Source organism: Strigops habroptila, chromosome Z (assembly GCF_004027225.2).
Source record: "Strigops habroptila isolate Jane chromosome Z, bStrHab1.2.pri, whole genome shotgun sequence".
NCBI classification, from domain to species: domain Eukaryota; kingdom Metazoa; phylum Chordata; class Aves; order Psittaciformes; family Psittacidae; genus Strigops; species Strigops habroptila.
This window is the reverse complement of record NC_044302.2, coordinates 19,650,018-19,666,750: the sequence shown is the minus strand read 5'-3', so window position 1 is coordinate 19,666,750 and position 16,733 is coordinate 19,650,018. Positions and strand designations below refer to the sequence as shown.

At 46.3% G+C, this 16,733-nt stretch overlaps 1 protein-coding gene across 9 annotated transcripts in view; it reads right to left on the bottom strand.

Moving 5' to 3' along the window:
- NECAB2 (N-terminal EF-hand calcium binding protein 2) overlaps positions 1 to 16,733 on the bottom strand; it is a 108,787-nt gene that overhangs the window by 63,224 nt on the left and 28,830 nt on the right. For 4 of the 9 annotated variants that reach the window (XR_003994978.1, XM_030511362.1, XM_030511363.1 and 1 more), the window contains one exon: positions 6,963 to 6,987. Coding sequence is in view for 8 of the 9 variants with exons in the window: in XM_030511362.1 (XP_030367222.1) it covers positions 6,963 to 6,987 (25 nt within the window). In the remaining variant the exon portion in view is untranslated. Of the gene's footprint in view, positions 1 to 6,453; positions 6,875 to 6,962; positions 6,988 to 7,145; positions 8,234 to 9,370; positions 9,617 to 16,227; positions 16,453 to 16,733 lie in introns of those variants that run through there. The other 5 variants (XM_030511370.1, XM_030511364.1, XM_030511371.1 and 2 more) reach the window with 5 other exon arrangements.

Here is a 16,733-nt window from a genome sequence, read left to right as displayed (position 1 = left end):
ACTTGGGAAGACTGGAAATTGCTGGGAGCTTCATCCACACACCCTTTTGGAGACCCACCACAACAGGACTCATTCAGCCCTCTCTCTCTGCTGAAGGCCCAGAGCTTTCCCTGCTCTCCCACAACCATCCCTTAATCAAGAAACCTGATCCGTGAAGAAACCTCAAGCCCTAGTCTCTTCATTCGCATACTGGTGATTAACGATACTGCTTTCTACCTAGGTGGCACTTATGCCATGCCTCAGTTCTTTAACATATCAAGCTGGGGCTGTGAGATGTGCCTGAGGCTTTTTGTTTACTTGATTTCCCTTTTCTCCTTTTTCCAGCTTTTGAAGCTTGTGAGCTCCACAGACCAAGGGACAGTGGTGGCATGGGCATTATCGCCACAAAACCATCAGGGAGAGCAGTGCCAGTAGTTTATACGTAAGAAGCAGATCTTGCTCTACTCAGAAGGGCACAACCCTGCTGACAGCTAATCAGGCTTCTCAGCCAGTTTGTTATGATGCTGGTGTCCAAAGGTATTTATTTTCTCCACTGGTCAGCAGCTCTGTATGTGCCCCCAGCATTTGTAGTGCAATTTGCTATAAGGCTTCCAACACTAGGATATGCAAACCTTTACTTCCAATGAATAACAGCATAAATCTCCTTTAATGAGCTGTTAAGTGACTAACAGATATCTGTGTGCAGCTATTTAAAGGGCAAGCCCTACTGGGATGGGAATGGGCATAATTCCACTGCTCTTGGTGGCTTTTAACCAAGAAGCCCTTTCTAACCACTTTCATGCATTCATTTTTCCTTTTTTCCTTTACTAGCTCTGCTGCACCCTTCTACAGGCTTTCAGCTGATCATCCAGATCAACTAAAAAATGAAATCTTCTCTCACCATTTGCACTCCAGATCTCTATGTTAAATTTATAAATGAAATTCATTTAATCCATGTTCGTACTTCATTGTATTTAATTTTTGATAACAGCAGAAGCTATCCAAGGCAGCATGGCTTCATTCCTATCCACACCTCTCTAGATATGATACATTCAAGTGAGAAGCACAATGGTTTGGGCCAGTTCTTGGTCAGAGGTCACAAGGACAGCAGCAATTGGAAAGTGCCAGGTTGACCCAACCACAATGCTAACTCTTCTCTGGTTACTGTCAAGTGAAATCCCGCGCCACTGCCAGCTCCTCCTGCCATTTCCTCTAGGCACTTTATAACCATATGCCAAGGTTTTTTGGCACATCTTCCTTTGCATCTCTCCTCCTCCATGGCAGAGGTCCAGAGGAAACCACCTAACCCCCAGTACTCAGCAATCCAGCCCTATGGATAGGCCCAGCCAATGACCATTTCCGTGAACAAGATCTGATAATCACAGCAAAAACCATCCAACTAAACCACAAGAGTAAAGCTGGATGCACTTCACGGTTAGTTACACTCAAGACATGGGAGTTGAGTGGTTGCAGTGACTGGAGATTTCAAGATAATGAAACTTCATTTTTCAGGAAGCAACATTTTTGCAGTGAATCATTAGCAATTAGGCTGCTCTGTCAAAATAATACAGTCTTAATCTTTCAAAGAGGATCCTGGGCTATTTAACTTATAATTGATTAACAGCTTTCTAATGAGATGATTAAGGTACACAGTATATAACTCAGATGATTGACAGCTCTGCTTCACCAGCCTGAAACAAGATACCTCCATTTCCCTACCGTATGTCAAATAAAATATTGTTTATTGGGACTGGGAGGGTTACAAGACAGTAGGTGGATTTATTAGTAGAGAAAGGAAAACCACTCTTACACAGAAGAAAGATTATTTTGAATGAATAACAGCCATGCCCCTGCAAAGCATGACTAAAGCTAGTTGAATTATTCACTGTCAGAAGGTTACACTTCTCCCTTTTTTCAGACCATTTGACAGTTTAACCAGGTATCTCCAATGTGCTCACCATTTCAAGCTGTGCTATCCAGACCGCTTGCTGAGTTTACCATATAGATAGTTGTAAATCCAGCTGCTTGATATCACCAATGGGGAAAAAGGTTGGGGACTTAAATCACATTAGAGGCAGAATCTCATTTTTCTGATCCAGGAGACCAAGGTATCTTTTAGCAAGCAAGAGCTGCTTCATTAGCAATGTCTTAGTATGTAGGCACTGAATCAAATCACCTTAATGCAAGTACCTGAACATGGCAGGGACAATGATGTGTTGCACCAAGAATATCCAATTTTACATGAATTAACAATTTATGTCGAGGAGCTTTGGAAGGAGGGGGATGAGGGAGAATTCACACAATCAGGCTACATAGTTACTGTGTCAGAACCAGACACGTTGCGTTAACACAGTAAGTGCCACTTTCACCAGCTTGGAGGGAAAAATAGAATAAAATTTTAAAAATCAAGATGCTGATTTATGACCTCTTGACTGTAGGAAGCTGGACATTAAATAAGACAATGCCTTAAGCTTAAAATCTCTCCTCTTTTACGTGACCCTTTAATCACTTGATCTCTGCATGGCAGAACGTGAGATGTTCTAGTTAAACCAGACAGCAAGAGCTGAAGTTCTATTCAGATTTCCCCCTGCTATTTCTGTAGGGCTCCTACACAGGTCTGTAAGAGTGGCTTTAGCACAGCCAAGGACAGCAAGAGTTGACAGTTTTGGGTAAAGCTGCCAGCACTCTCTGCCCTGAGAGTGCTGTCCCCCATATGCCACCATCACACAGTGCCAGAGAATGACTCGTCTCAGCTGGTCAATTAAACAGAGCAAAGTCCATGCCAGACAAGAACCTTTGCGCGTGTGCAGACAGCACGAGCGTGTTAACAGGGTAAAATATTTTGGGAACCCATGAACCTGTGTTCCCAGCAGCCTGTCCAGGCCTCAGGGCCCCTTCCTGCGATCCTGACAAAAACCTAACAGTGTAGGATTTTCATTGTACAGCACACAGGCCACCCGCGGGGAGGTATGAAAGCAGCAGGCTGATGCTTCCACTGCTCCTCAGATCTGCACCAGGTAAAGCTGTGAAGAGACTGAATTTCCACAAATCAATAAATTAAAGGCCAGGATGTCACAGATGAAACGGTGAAGAAGAGGTCTCTAGTGATATTAAATAGGAAGCTATTACCTCTGGCTCTGGAAACCTCTGAGCCACAGTTTGCAGGGAGGCTGTACCAAGGGAAATATTCCTGCATGTCTCCTGCAGCAGTTGCTGTGAGCTGCAGGGGACTGGAGAGGCAGATGTGGGAAGCTGTGACCCCAAAAGGCTGCGGAGGAATATACTGAGCTAATTATGAAAGGTAGCAAACTCAAGAGTTCAGCAAATACGAATGGCTGGAGCTGGCCATCACAGCTGGCAGATGTTGCCTCTACAAAAAAGCAGCATCTAGAAAAATGTAGGGAAAACCATTGCAGGACGTACTGTCCTTCAGAAGGCAGCCCCAAGATCACAGAGACAACCCTACTCAGTGGGACTGGAAAGCAGCCACGCTGAGATTGACATATGCTGGGCCACCTCACCTTGCAGGAGCCAACATGGGGATAGAGCTGCCACTAAACTCCAGACTGCTTTGTGACAGCCTGTCATCCAGGTCAGAAAAAGGAAAAGGCAGCGTCCTGTTTGCCTGGCAGCATTAGTGCCATGGAGAGCACTGCACTGTGTTATTCAAACAATGCAGTCGTAGGTCACATGCATTGCAAGCAATGAGAGTGGAAGCAGTGGAGATAACTCTTTCTTCAGAGAACATTTGGCCATCATTAACAGCGCCAGCTGTGCCCCACTGCAGTGCCCATCCAGGCTCAGGAAGAAGCAGGACAAATTTCAGTAGAGCAGCTGGAGCCAGCAGCCTGGCCAGGGCTGGGGGGCACTTCTCCTGCCTATTCAGCAATGGTGGTCTCCTCACCCCCCTGCAAGCCTAGTGCTCAGACCTGCTGCAAGCTGACAGTGACAGCTATCACCCTTAAGCAGTTCAAATTCCTGCCCAGCACTGTCTTTGACAATGAACCACCAACTTAACTGCCAGACACCAGGGTAGGGCTTGTCCTGCTGGTGTCTATTCATACCACCTCAAGCCGATTATGTATTCTGATGAGTCAGCCCATCACCTTTACACTCAATGCATTAACAGCTTCTGGGTGGCAGATAAGTCACTGGCAATCCACACCCATTTTAGCATTTTGTGACCTAGACAAGAAGAACTCCAGTTACTCTGATCCATGCAAGCATCTCTGTGTTTTAACTGGGATGTTACTGTTTAACACAGAATAAAGATGTTCAGACAAACAGCATCCAGGGGAATATCTTCAAAGGGGTGAAGATCTTTTCATATCTGCACAGCACATCCAACCAAAGAGACCACTCATCCGTGAGCAGTGCTCCCCATGGGCATTACATTATGGGGTACCTGGCCCCCAGGAGGGTACGTCTGCTGTGCAGGACAGCAGCTCCATGGACAGGCATTTGGGTGCCTATTTGAGTGGGCTCCCATTTGGGAGCCATTTGAGTGGCTGATGGACACTCCAAGGTCAGCTCTGGGTCTGCTGCTTTGCTTCTTTGCTCAACTCCAAACTCCCTCTGGTTGGATGAGCTGGACAAGCAAATGCTTTTAAGTGTCACACTGTACCTGAGCCACCCATGGTCTTCCTGTCCACATGCAGAAGAGCAATCCTGCTTGCTATCCATATGGATTTCTTGCTCAAGCCTTACAAAGGGAGGAACATTCGGGGAGAAGACAATGGAGGAGCTGGGCAGGTTTTTCCTAGGGTGAGGGGCAGAGGTAAGAAGAACAGGTTTGCTCTTGCTGGTGGAAGCACCTTGTTTGGCCTTTACCTGTTATTCGTGCTAAAACACTGAAGGAATGTTTGATCGTCATTAGTAGCAGACTACAGGGTTGCAAAACCAGGACATTTGGGTGGGTTTCAACAACAGCAAGGGCACAGGTCAGTAAACGTCACCTGCTTTTGAAAGATACATCTGTCCTCTCAGAGGCCCATCACCAGAGCAGACTAAACAGGTCCAAAGGCTCATCATTTCCCCATTATCATCCACCCCACAAAAAACCAGATTCATGTCTTGCCACTGTCACCTACCGAATACACCAGGAGAGCTGTCTCTGTGAGGAGAGCTGCACTAAAGTTTAACCCCCACGACCTTGTGATGTGGTAAAACCACCAAAATGACAGCTTTGCCCTCTTGGCTGGGTTGGAAAGACATGTCTGCTCCTAACAGGCAGCAGCACCTTCCATCCTGCTGCAGTGTGTGGGGAATACCAGAGCTTCAAGAGCAACTTCCGAGCTGCTCTACTCGCCCATCCTAGGAAAAACTTAATATTGGCACAACAGCCAGGACAAGGTTTAGTACTTTGAGTTCCGATTCCTCAGCCCCATCACAGCTATTCTAAACTTAATTGGAATAAAAACAAAAGCACAGGATCCTTTGGCATAGCTCAAAAAGCAGTCATTGAAAATAACAACATCAAGACCAGTATGTCAAAGTTCATCTTTTCAAGCTTTGCTCAGCAGAGTAGCATTTGTTATTGAAAAGAAAAAAAATCACTGCTTTTGATTCCAGACGCCCTACATGGTGGCTGGCCTGGAAATTGGAAGGAGGGTCTGGCAGGAGGGAGGCTAAACAGGGGCTTAGCAATGAACAGTTTCACAGGTCAAAGCTTGGAGTGGCATTTTCAACTTCAAACTGAGATGGGAATAGCTAAGCACAGGTTTTAGCTCAGTATCTACAAGCAGCAAAGACACTGACAATTGTACTCCAAAACCCCCACCATCTGATGGAGAGCAAGTGGCAGGTTAATACTTCATTACAAGCTGGCAACCCTAGCACTCAGCTCCATGAGGGCAGGCACACGAGCCAGCAGAAAGCAGAGGCAGCATCTAATATTTCAGCAGACAAAACCTCCGGGTCTCCAATTATGCAACAATTAAGTGCTCAGGAGGCTATGAAGTATGACAGTCTGGGTGTCAAGAGCACAAATTCATTTTTCCCTGTAAGCAGCACTTGGAGTGTTCTCCCCCCATTGCCAGCATTCCCCTTCCATCATACAACTGCTCAGCTCATCCAAGCAACAAATTTCAGTGTCTTATGACTGTGTCAGTTGTTAGAACCAAATGCCCATGTTAACAGGGCATTTACTGCTTATATGGCAGCCAGCTGACAACAGTCTTCACTGCTTTTCCTAGGGGCAGTGATCTTATGTATCTACAAGTTCCTGCAGAAACCAGGTATTTCCCTTCGAAATCTGGCAGGGAAAAAAACCTCTCCCCTGCGCTCCTTTGCTCCCACATGTCCCTCTGCAAACACACACAGTTTTAACACATATTTAATTTTCTTCTTGTACAACAGGGACTATTTAGAGACTAGCTCTTGGGATATTAGCTAGGAGCTAAAATTAAATTGCTTTCCAGGATGGAGAGAGATCCTGAGATTGGACCCATTGCCTCTTTTTCCCTTAACTGTTACCTCACAGCAGAGCAGCTCTCTCCTTTCAGGATCCCAAGCCATATAACCTCCATGTTACTCCCGACCTAAGGGAAAGACTAGACTCAGCAAAGTTATTCAGCTTTCTATAGGCACAGACTGAAAACACAAATCAACACATGTTGCTCCTCAATGCATGTATCCAGTCCTTCAGGAACCAAATTACTAATATTTACAGATTAGGTCAATTTTGCAAAGCTATTCCAAGAGGTGGATCCTCACTTACCTGTGATTTATTTTATGTTCTTTTTTTGTGAAATTGCCCCAAATCTGGTGAATCGCACCATGCTGACTTGCACACTAGTATCACATCTGCTCTAAGAATATCTCAGCCAAAGAAACAATGAAATGTTTTCTGATGCTTAGACCCTATGAGCATCAGGCCTAGTAAGCTGAAAGACATTTAAATAGTTAGAGGTCACTATTAGGAAAAATAGTAATACTGACAAAAGTTCAATCAAGAAATGTGAAATATGAATGTACAAACTTACCATTTTTGTCAGCTCTTCTGAAAATCTAGAATTGAAAAAGAGAGAGAAACATTTTTACTATGTTGTTTGATTTTGAGAGGGTAAAGCCCTCAGCACTAGGACCATGTTCAACCCCACTCACAGGGCAGGAGCACACACACTCCAGCCCCTCAGGAGCCAATTCAGGTGTTTTAGTGAGCTCACCCTTCCCAAGGCTCAGCCCATCACCCCTAGACCCACATGATGGACAACCTCTGCTAGGGTAGAATATCAACATGGTTGCCTTTGGAATAACTGGTTGCAAATGGGTTAGCTAGCAAAATAAACACAAAATACTTCCAGCAGTTCCAACATTTTCCATCTCCCTTGCAGAAGAAAGCCAAAAACGTGGATCCAACACATGAAAAATACCCATTAAAAAAATTGTAACTGCCATGCAGCCTGCCCAGCCAATTTCTCTAGCATCAATAGTATCTCTTAAAGCAAGTTTCACAGTTCTGCATTTCTAAAACTATTTACAATATTCTTTTTAAAAAAGCACATTTCCTCTGTGGGAAGGAGATTATATTTAGACTTAAAACTACAGTGTGGAGGAGCAGCCCACAGAGAGGAATCAGATAGCCCTTTCAATAGAAAAAAGAATTGCAGTAATGTGTAGTACAGTTGAATTTGCCAGGGAGAAAAAGCAGAAACAACTGCTATTTCTCTGACTAGTCTCATTTTAGGAATAGACCCCTGACAATGCAATTAATACCAAAAGGCTTGTGCAAAGGTTGAGATCTTACAGGTTCCTGCCAAAAATAGCTGTTGCACAGGTTTGGCCATAAATTACAAAAAAATTAACATGCTTAAACTGTGCAGGAAAGGAAAACGTTGTCATCGTCTCTTCAGACCTGACCTTATTAATTTGAGCAACAGCAGAGATTTTGACTGTACAAAGACATTTCCCTGCAGAGGGAAAAAAAGCACCGGCAGAACAGATCAGAATCAGCCCTAAAATGAAATCTCTTCTTTTCTGGGTCATAAAATAATTTAAAATCATTTAAAAAATAGAAAAATATCAGAAGAGAAACTGCTGCACAAAAAAAGAATCCCAAGAGACAAACTGAATTGCAGAATATGCTATTTAAGCGCATATAGCTTAATTAAGGAATAATAATCATTCTTTTGCCCAAAGTTCCTCCTTAGCTGCATAGGGCAAAGCCAAAGGTGGACTTCCTGGTGTACTTCAGCAGAGGCAAACACCCTCTGCTGAAGCCAGACCTAAATGGTGGGAGTCACCAAGTCCTAGCTTCAAGAGAGGGTCATAAAAACCCTACAAGGATTACAGCTTGTGACCGCTCCAAAACTCCTTACTTCTTGGACTGACCTTTATTTTTTTTAGATTAATCAGAAGTTTTGGAAATCCTACCATACTTACGGACTTCACTGAGGTTAAATATGGGGTCTGAAGGGCCAGACAGTCACAGCTTGTCTATGGGAAGAAAGAATAAAGCCAAGCAAGACAAGCAGGACCCCGGCAAGCCCCATAGTTTTGGCACACATCACTCAGCCATGCACGACATGCACTGCCCAGCGTACGAAATACTCCTTTTTTCCTGGCTTAGACACCCCAGCTCCTCACACTCCCATGAGCACCTCCAGATGAGGCACTTTTCTTTTTAGATGCTGATTATTTCTGGATTTGTTTCGTCACCACATACTTCTATTACCATTCTCATTGCTTTGAAATAAAGACATTACATCATGTCCAATGCAGAAGCAGCAAAGTCTATTTTAAGGTCCTGTGGGAGACTGCCACCCTGCTAAGCACAAATGGCAGAGGGAGAATGGGAAGGCAAAAACAATAAGTAAAACAGAGCTTAAAGTGGGAGAAATCTGCAGTGCTCTGCTCTGTGGAGCCATCAACCTTGCCGTGAACACTGGAAGCAAGAGGGGAATAAAAAGAAAAAAGGTAGAAATGTTAAGAAATGGAAGTATTTATGTCCAGCTTCACTAAGTGAACCTTTCAGGGCTTTAGCTCCCCCAGATAGTCCTAGAAAGTATAACTCTTTGTAAATGAGCACATTGATGGAAGATCACATCAGCTGTGTTACCTGCTAAGGTTTATTCTACAGGACTAAGCTGTTTAGTTTTTATGGCTGATGAGCAAGATTTATTCTTCCAACTTATTTGGGTGACCTAAAATCTGCACACACACAAAAATATTCAAAACAGGACACCTGGAGGGAAAGCAGTTTAAGATAAAGACATCTGTCATCACAGGCAGGCAGTTCATCAAGGTATGAGCACTGGAATGAGCATCAGGAGGCTGATAAAGACAAAATATACTCTGTGATAGCTTGGTAATGCTGCCAAAAACACTGCTTCTGTGAAGATCCAGGATTCATGCTCTGTCTCAGCAAACAAGTGTGCCCTCCCACGCACACCTGAAGATGCTCTCTGTTCATGTCTTGAATTAGCTATTCCACTGTGGGAAGGATGTGAAGTGCTTTTGGTAAGGGAAAGATGTAACATCTGGTGATGGAAGGGACAGTGCAGCCCCTCATGCCTCTCCTAGGGCCCAGCAAGGCAAGCCCCCGATGGCAGCTCAGTGCCAGGGTCCCAGGAAGTTCAGGGAAAGGAATGCCCCAACCAGCTCCAGGAAGAAGGGAATATAAGCAGGGATGCTGTGCCACCTCCAGCATAAACACTGCAAAGCCAGTCACCCTGCAAGTCGCTCTCTGCAGGCCTGCAGTAACTCCACCACTGCTGTTCTCACTCAACAACGAAGTTGCTTAGACTTAGCCAAGGTACCAGCTCTGGAGGTCAGCAAGAGTGGAGGCAATGAAATATTGATGGAGAAACATCCTGTCCTGCTACGCCCTTGGCAGCAATTGGCTTCCTGTGCCTCCACCCCAGAGAAGGACCATTCCCAACAGCTGAAGGCTTCATGGAATAGGAGCTGGCAGCACCACACAGCCTGACCAGGGATGCTCTTTCCGCTCTGTCACCCCCAGTTCTCCAACCATCAGGGCTTTCAGATTTTAAATGAGAAATTATCCAGTACAAAAAGTAGTACAGCAACCATTTCCCCCATGAGCTACATTTTAAACCTATTAAGCAAGTCTCCTGAAGCACAAGCTAAGTTGCATGGTCAGCCCACAGGATGCCCACAATATGGGCCAGATTAACCCATTTTATAGGCTACACAGGCGTGTAGTTTGCTGTCTGCAGCATACTTGTTCCATTTACTGTGTTTAGATGACTATAAACTGTTTTATTTGAAATGAAGAACATCTGTCAAGATTTCCAATGACTTTTAAAATATACATTTTTGCTGTACTCTCAAAGGGCTACTACAGATGTTTGGCTGGCAGAAATAAGCAATTCAAAACACTAGTGGTTAATAATAAACGTTAAAAAAACCCCAATGCTTTCAATTTAAACATTCAGTTCTGCCTTCTCAAAGCTCCTGCATGAGAATGTGCAACATTGGAGGCTGCTTAATGGAGGGTTTTTTGGGAATTTTATTAAATTCACACAAGCACTTCACTAACCAGCCTAAGATTTATTACAGGGTTTGTAGAGTTTATCGTCCCTTCAGCAGGTTAATATGATGTTGATTTAAAATAGACTGCAACTGAGCTAGAATTTTGTTTGCTATTATAATCTTAGTGCAGAATTGAGGACAAACAAAATCTTAAGTCTCCTGTGTAAGGAAAGCCTAATGGATGAGAAAGCATCCAGATACCCAGATATACCTAAAAACCCAATTAATCTGTTCACTATGTCCCTACATTCCTGTTCTTCCTTTCTGTTCCTCTCCCTTCAAGCCGCAACACCTCTTTTGGATCTGAGACAAGGTTCTGTATCAGGTATGGCCTTTAGCTCTCTAGCTTGAGGTGCTGGTAGGAATTTATCCTACGGCCTCTCTATGTTGCTCTTTCCAGTAATAATCCACAAATGTGATGACCTGAATCTTTTCCACTCTGGATGACATCTTTTGGCATCATCAGGCTAATGAGCTTTCCCCGTGCAAGGGGAAAGGTTTGATTTGGGTGTTTCAGTAAGAAATATGCCATTGGGGTGCAAATATTTCCCTGTCTGGAGCAGCTTCGCTGCCAAAGCAAGGTTGCTACAGAGCTCCAGGTCTCCTGGCTCTTTTCCCACTCCAAGAGAAGGGCAGTTAACACCACGTCCTTGCCTCTCCTTTCACTTGTACCTTCTCCTTAGACTTTACCTAGCTGTCCTAAATAAAAGTGGCATGAGACAGGCAAGATGCAAAATGCAAATGCAAAATGCATTTGCTGTTACCACCTACGCAGCACTAGAAGTTACTTTTCCATTAACATTGTCCCTGGGTGCAGCTCCATTTCAAGCACCCATTTACAAAGCCCTGAAGAGCCTAAGAGAAAGGCTGGACTCTTTTGTGCCATAATGTACCTTGCCGTGAGCAATCCCTGAATGCACAGAGCACAGCCTCACTCTGCACCTGCCTTCCAGCCATGCCCTGCTGGCATGGCTCATGGGGATGGTTTCAAACTATGGATTTCACATAAGAATAATGAAAGAGGAGAAAGATAGCTTTCCCCATTCACTTGGAGAAGTGAGAAGGTAAATAATCTTCTCAACTTAGGGAATCAATCTTAAAAACAATCCAAAAAAGCAAAAAACAGCAACCAATCAACACACAAAAAAGCACAGAAGAGAAAAGATCAAAGCAGAAATTGAGGATTGAGAAGGGATTTTTTGGCTGCAATAGCTTTGCTGCACTGGAAATTGTGTTATTCACAAAGCAGTTGCAAAACTCTGCCAATTCTTGGATCTACGTTTGCAAATGCACCCTTGGCACAAGCCAAAATCTCTGTATCTTCTATCAAAACACCTCACTCAGTCCCATGGGGCTAAAGAAGTGCAAATTAGATCTGGGAGGTAGGTGAGTGTGCAAGAGCAGCCATTAGCAAGAGAGCTGGATTTGGAATGATCTTTCTGACCCTGTTGAAGAAGGAAAGAGGCAGATAAGGGTCAAAATAAGTTTTCAGGAAAAGACAGTGCAGATCAAACAAAAAGCTTCATCTGACCTGAAATGAATAGCACTGCTTTCTTCAGGAACATTTAAAATAAAGCCGAAAAGCAATGCATTTAGTCACAATCAGCAAAGCTAGAGAGGAGGCAGGAATGCCAGTGCCCCTTGGAGTACACAGTCCTGCCACAGGGATGCTCACCCGTACTCAAGGCTGACCCTTATATTTTAAATGCCAAGCAGGAGATGAGTGCTTCCAACAGGTTCTCCCTGGTTTAAACCAGATGGGGCATCTCTGCCTGCAGCCACTGTGACTGACCAGGTCTTAACATGCAGTGGAGTTCACACTCCTGCCAACAACATAGGTTTTTGACAGTGACATGAAGGCAGGAAGAGATGAGCAAGTACGTAAGTCAGCACTGAAGTACTCCCACTGAGACAGAGCAATGCCTGTCTAGACATTTCCCAGTCCTTGGGAACCATCCACCTCAGTTCTGTACTGCATGTGGGCTCACTCATACTCAGCAAACATGATCTGATACAGGCTTACCTGCACACCCACTATATTCTCCTTTCATACGTCTTGTGATGTGTGAGGATTTGTTCTGGACTGGAAATGCCACCATCACTATATGTGGATTTGAGCAGCACCGTGACAGTTTCAGCCTCCTTTTAGTAAAGGGGTTTTCTCTTTCTGGGTTTAGAAAAAAGCTCAGGCCATCTTCAAGCAGCCCAGAAGGCAGAAAGAGAACATAGCATTACTACTCATATAATTAGCTATGGATGGACACTAGTTATCTACAGCAGGTTACACATGCTGTCAAGCCTGAGCTTTTGGCTCTTGCAGATGGAGCAGCTGTGTGCACTCCAGACCTGAGAAGCAAACACACAGAGGCAGACACCTGAGGGGGAGCACGGGATGGGTACAAACCCTTTGCTTAACCCCTTATGCTAGTTTGCCTGACATTAAATGCAAAGTGATGTTTTCCAGGTTCCTAGAGCAACTTCCACCTGATCTACTACCACCACTGACAAGCATCTGTCACCTCTTCAGTTTTAGTTATTGCTTAGGACTTAAATATCTTCATCAGTTTGTTACCAGGGTTTAGTTAATCTACAATTTTAGCTGCCTTTTTTTTTTTTTTGAGCTGAACTAGTAAACATTATTCAACCTTTTTTAATCTTTTACCTGAAAAGACACAGGAAAAATGAAAGAAAAATATTGAAACCAGCCCAAAGCTAAGATTCACCCTCCAATTGGCAGTAGCCAGGTTGATGACAGAAGGCATCTAGCTCCCTTGTTGTATTTTGTTCTTCCTCCACCCTCAGTTTTGCTCCACACCAACACAGTTCTGTTTCTTTGGTGGAAAGGGCACAGGGAGCTTTGTACTGACCCACCAGCCACGCTCACAATATGGAGGAGTCAGCATGAGCACATTGAGGATGGCTGAGTCAAAAGGAAGCCGGAACAGAAGAGGAAGAAAAAATTACTAAGGTATCATTAGCATCAGAGCCATCTAATTCATAGCTAAAACCAAGCTTAACCCTCCTTCCTCAGATGCCAATGAACTACCTACATAGCACACCAGCTCATGCAAACGTGGTAGTTAAATATAAAATCTCACAGGTCTTTTACTGCATCCCCTCCCACCGAGGAGCCGCACTGCTGCATGGCTGGGACTTGCTGCTTCCCCTGGACATCCACGTAATGCAGGAACATGAAGGAGTTAATTGGAAAACACATTCTCATCCCTGAGGATTCAGTGGGATGCTTGTTACTTTCCTGCTAATGAATGAAAATTAACCTAAATGCATGTTCCCGTGTTTAAATCCTTCATGGGGGGGGGAGGGGGTGTCTCACGGTGCACTTGAAGAGCCTGTTACAGTGAAGCCACAGCTTCAGCTGATGTTCTTATTGTAACTGGAGAAAAGGAGAGAAGCAAATTCTAAGGGAGGAGGAAAAAAATACCCCAAAACCTCAGGCTTTACATTTCCAGCATCTATTTCTACTTTCAGCAGGTGAGAAAGGGCTCCCAGTCCCATTGTGAAAGGGAAAATGGATCAGGAGCTGCATGCCCAGCTCCATTGTATTTCCCACTGGTTAAGGTATTCTGAAAGTTCATGGTTCATTTTCTCAGCTCAAACCTCAAAGTGGGAAAAAAAAATCCATTTAACGATTGTAAGGTAAGCTGGAAAAGCAGTCTTAACTCAGGAATCTTTTGTATAAATTTAATGTTGCTTCCCAATTGCATTTGTGCTCTGAAGCCCAGATTCCAGATTGTTGTAAAACTTCAGTAATTTCAGGGCAGATAAAAGAAGAAGAAAAACCCCCCAAAATCTAACAGAAAACCCAAAAAAGTTATCTTAAAAGACATAAAGGTATTAGTTGCATTTGTCCTTTCAGTTGCCCCATGAATTAGCATTTCCTACAGCCTGCAGCTGCCTACCTCCCAGCCCTTTTCACTGGGCAGGACCATCCTTCAAGAGCCCTGATCTCCAAGCTGCTTTTGGGAGTTCAGTACACAGTTGCATTGGTTCATTCAGGGAACCAAAATGCCTATAAGCCTGGAGTGCCCAGAGATGTAGTGGGTTTTGGACTTATTACACCAGCCCACACCAATGGCTACCGGGGATGTGGTAGAAGATTCAGCAAATTATTGAAAAAAACGCAAAGGCTTGCCTGGAAGTGCTACTACTGCCTAACTCTGAGGAGGCTTGAGGAGAAGGTGAATTATTCTTTACTACAGCCAGTGTCTCAGTAGTTTATTTTTGCTTTGACTACATTTTTATTTTTAAAGCTAGGAGATAGCAAAGCTGAGGATCTGTGTTTAATTACTAGACGCTGCAGAAAGACTGTGTAATTACACCGTTTGCACTCCAATTGATTCTACCCCATTCTCCCAATTCATTTAAGTGCAAACAGCCTCATTAGCTCCCTAATCAGGAAGTCTATAAATACTGCAGCCGAGGCACTAAGCATGTCCCTGCCTGCCCCCCAGACCTGGGCAAGGGACCCCTGGGTCCCACGCAATCACAGGCATCCAGGACCATGCTGCCCAGCTCCCGCTGTGCAGACCCTCACAGCTACATCCCTTCAGGGGCTGGGGTCCAGGACCTGAGGTGGATGCTGGACGTGGGTGCACCCTTATGCCCAGCTAACCTGGGGCAACCTATGATGCAAGCCTTGGGAGTCTGCAGGACCTGGAGTCCTGCATCCCCATCCAGTCAAGCTAATAGCAGGTTTAAGGACCTACAGTTCATCCCCGTCCCAGCTGATCCATGGGATGCAGGACCTGGGGTGCACCCCATACCCAGCTGGTCCAAAGGGTGCAGGATCCTGGCAAGGAAATAATGGATACAGGCTGCATCCTCATGCTCAGCCAGTCAAAACAAAATGCAGGACCCGGGCTGCACCCTTATGCCCAGCTACTTTGGGGGTGCAGGACACAGGAAAGGGGCTACAGGATCCTAGACGGCACCCCCATGCCCAGCTGGTCCAGGAGATGCATGACCAGGATGCACCTTATTCACAGATGTCCCAGGGTGTGCAGGGCAAAGGGGTGCAGCGCCCAGGCTGCAACCCACGTGCCCAGCCAGTCCAGGGGGTGCAAGATCCAGACAAGTGGGTGCAGGACCCAGACTGCAACCCCCATGCCCGGCCAGCCCACGGGCACAGGATCTGGAAAGGGGCTGCATGATCTGAGCATCCCTACACCCAGCCAGCCCAGGAGATAGAGGACCTGGGTTGCACCCCATCCCCAACCGGCGGGGGATAACCCTGACGGCAAGCCGGTTGCGGGGTGCAGGATCCGGCACCGAGGGTGCACCCCAAGTGCCCATGCAGTGCGTGCAGGACGAAGGCAAGCAGTTACAGGAGCCGGGGTGCAGCCTCTTGCCCAGACGGTCCCGGAGATGCTGGACCCGAGCAGAGCCAGGGATACAGAATCCAGGAAACAACACCGATCCCGATCTGGAGGCGGGACCCGGGCAGGGGGATGTGGGACGCGGGCCGCACACCTATGCCGAGCCGGTCGGGGGTTGCAGGACCCGGGGTACAACTCATCCCCAGCCGGTCGGCGGTTGCAGGACCCGGGGTACAAGTCGTCCCCAGCCGGTCAAGGGTTGCAGGACCCGGGGTACAACTCGTCCCCAGCCGGGAAGGGATTGCAGGACCGGGGGTACAACTTGTCCCCAGCAGGTCCAGGGTATGCAGGACCTGGGGTAGAACCCCGCTCCCGAGCCGGTGCGGGACGCGGGGTGTGGGACGCGGGTCGCACTCACATCGAGGATGACGGAGGTCCCCTTCCTCTGCGCGGCGGCGGCTCCCGGGGTGAGCAGCTCCCGCTCCGCGACGCCCTTGTCGCTCATCCTGGCCACCACCCAGCGCAGGATTCCGTCCAGCCCGCGGAGCGCTGGCGGAGGCTTGCGCAGCAGCCTCTGCACGCCGGCCCGACAGTACCGCGCTGCCTGCTCGCACATCGCTCAGCCCGGCCTCATGCCGGAGATGGGGACTCCCACCCACCCCCCCGCCTTCCTCCCCCTCTTCCTCCTCCCCCACCGCCGGGCAGCAGGCAGGGGCGGGCCCGAAGAGCAAGGAGGGAATTTTGGGGTGGGGGTAGGTCACCCCGGTGTAGCCCCGGTGGGTGCCCATGCTCCAAAGCATGCCTGTAGGCATTTTCTGTCAAAGAGAGTATTCGTATTGTATGCCCTCTCCCCTCTGCAGCCTCCCTTAGCCCCCACAGCCGATTTTAGCAGCTCTTTGTGAGCACAGCAGGGTACAAATTTCT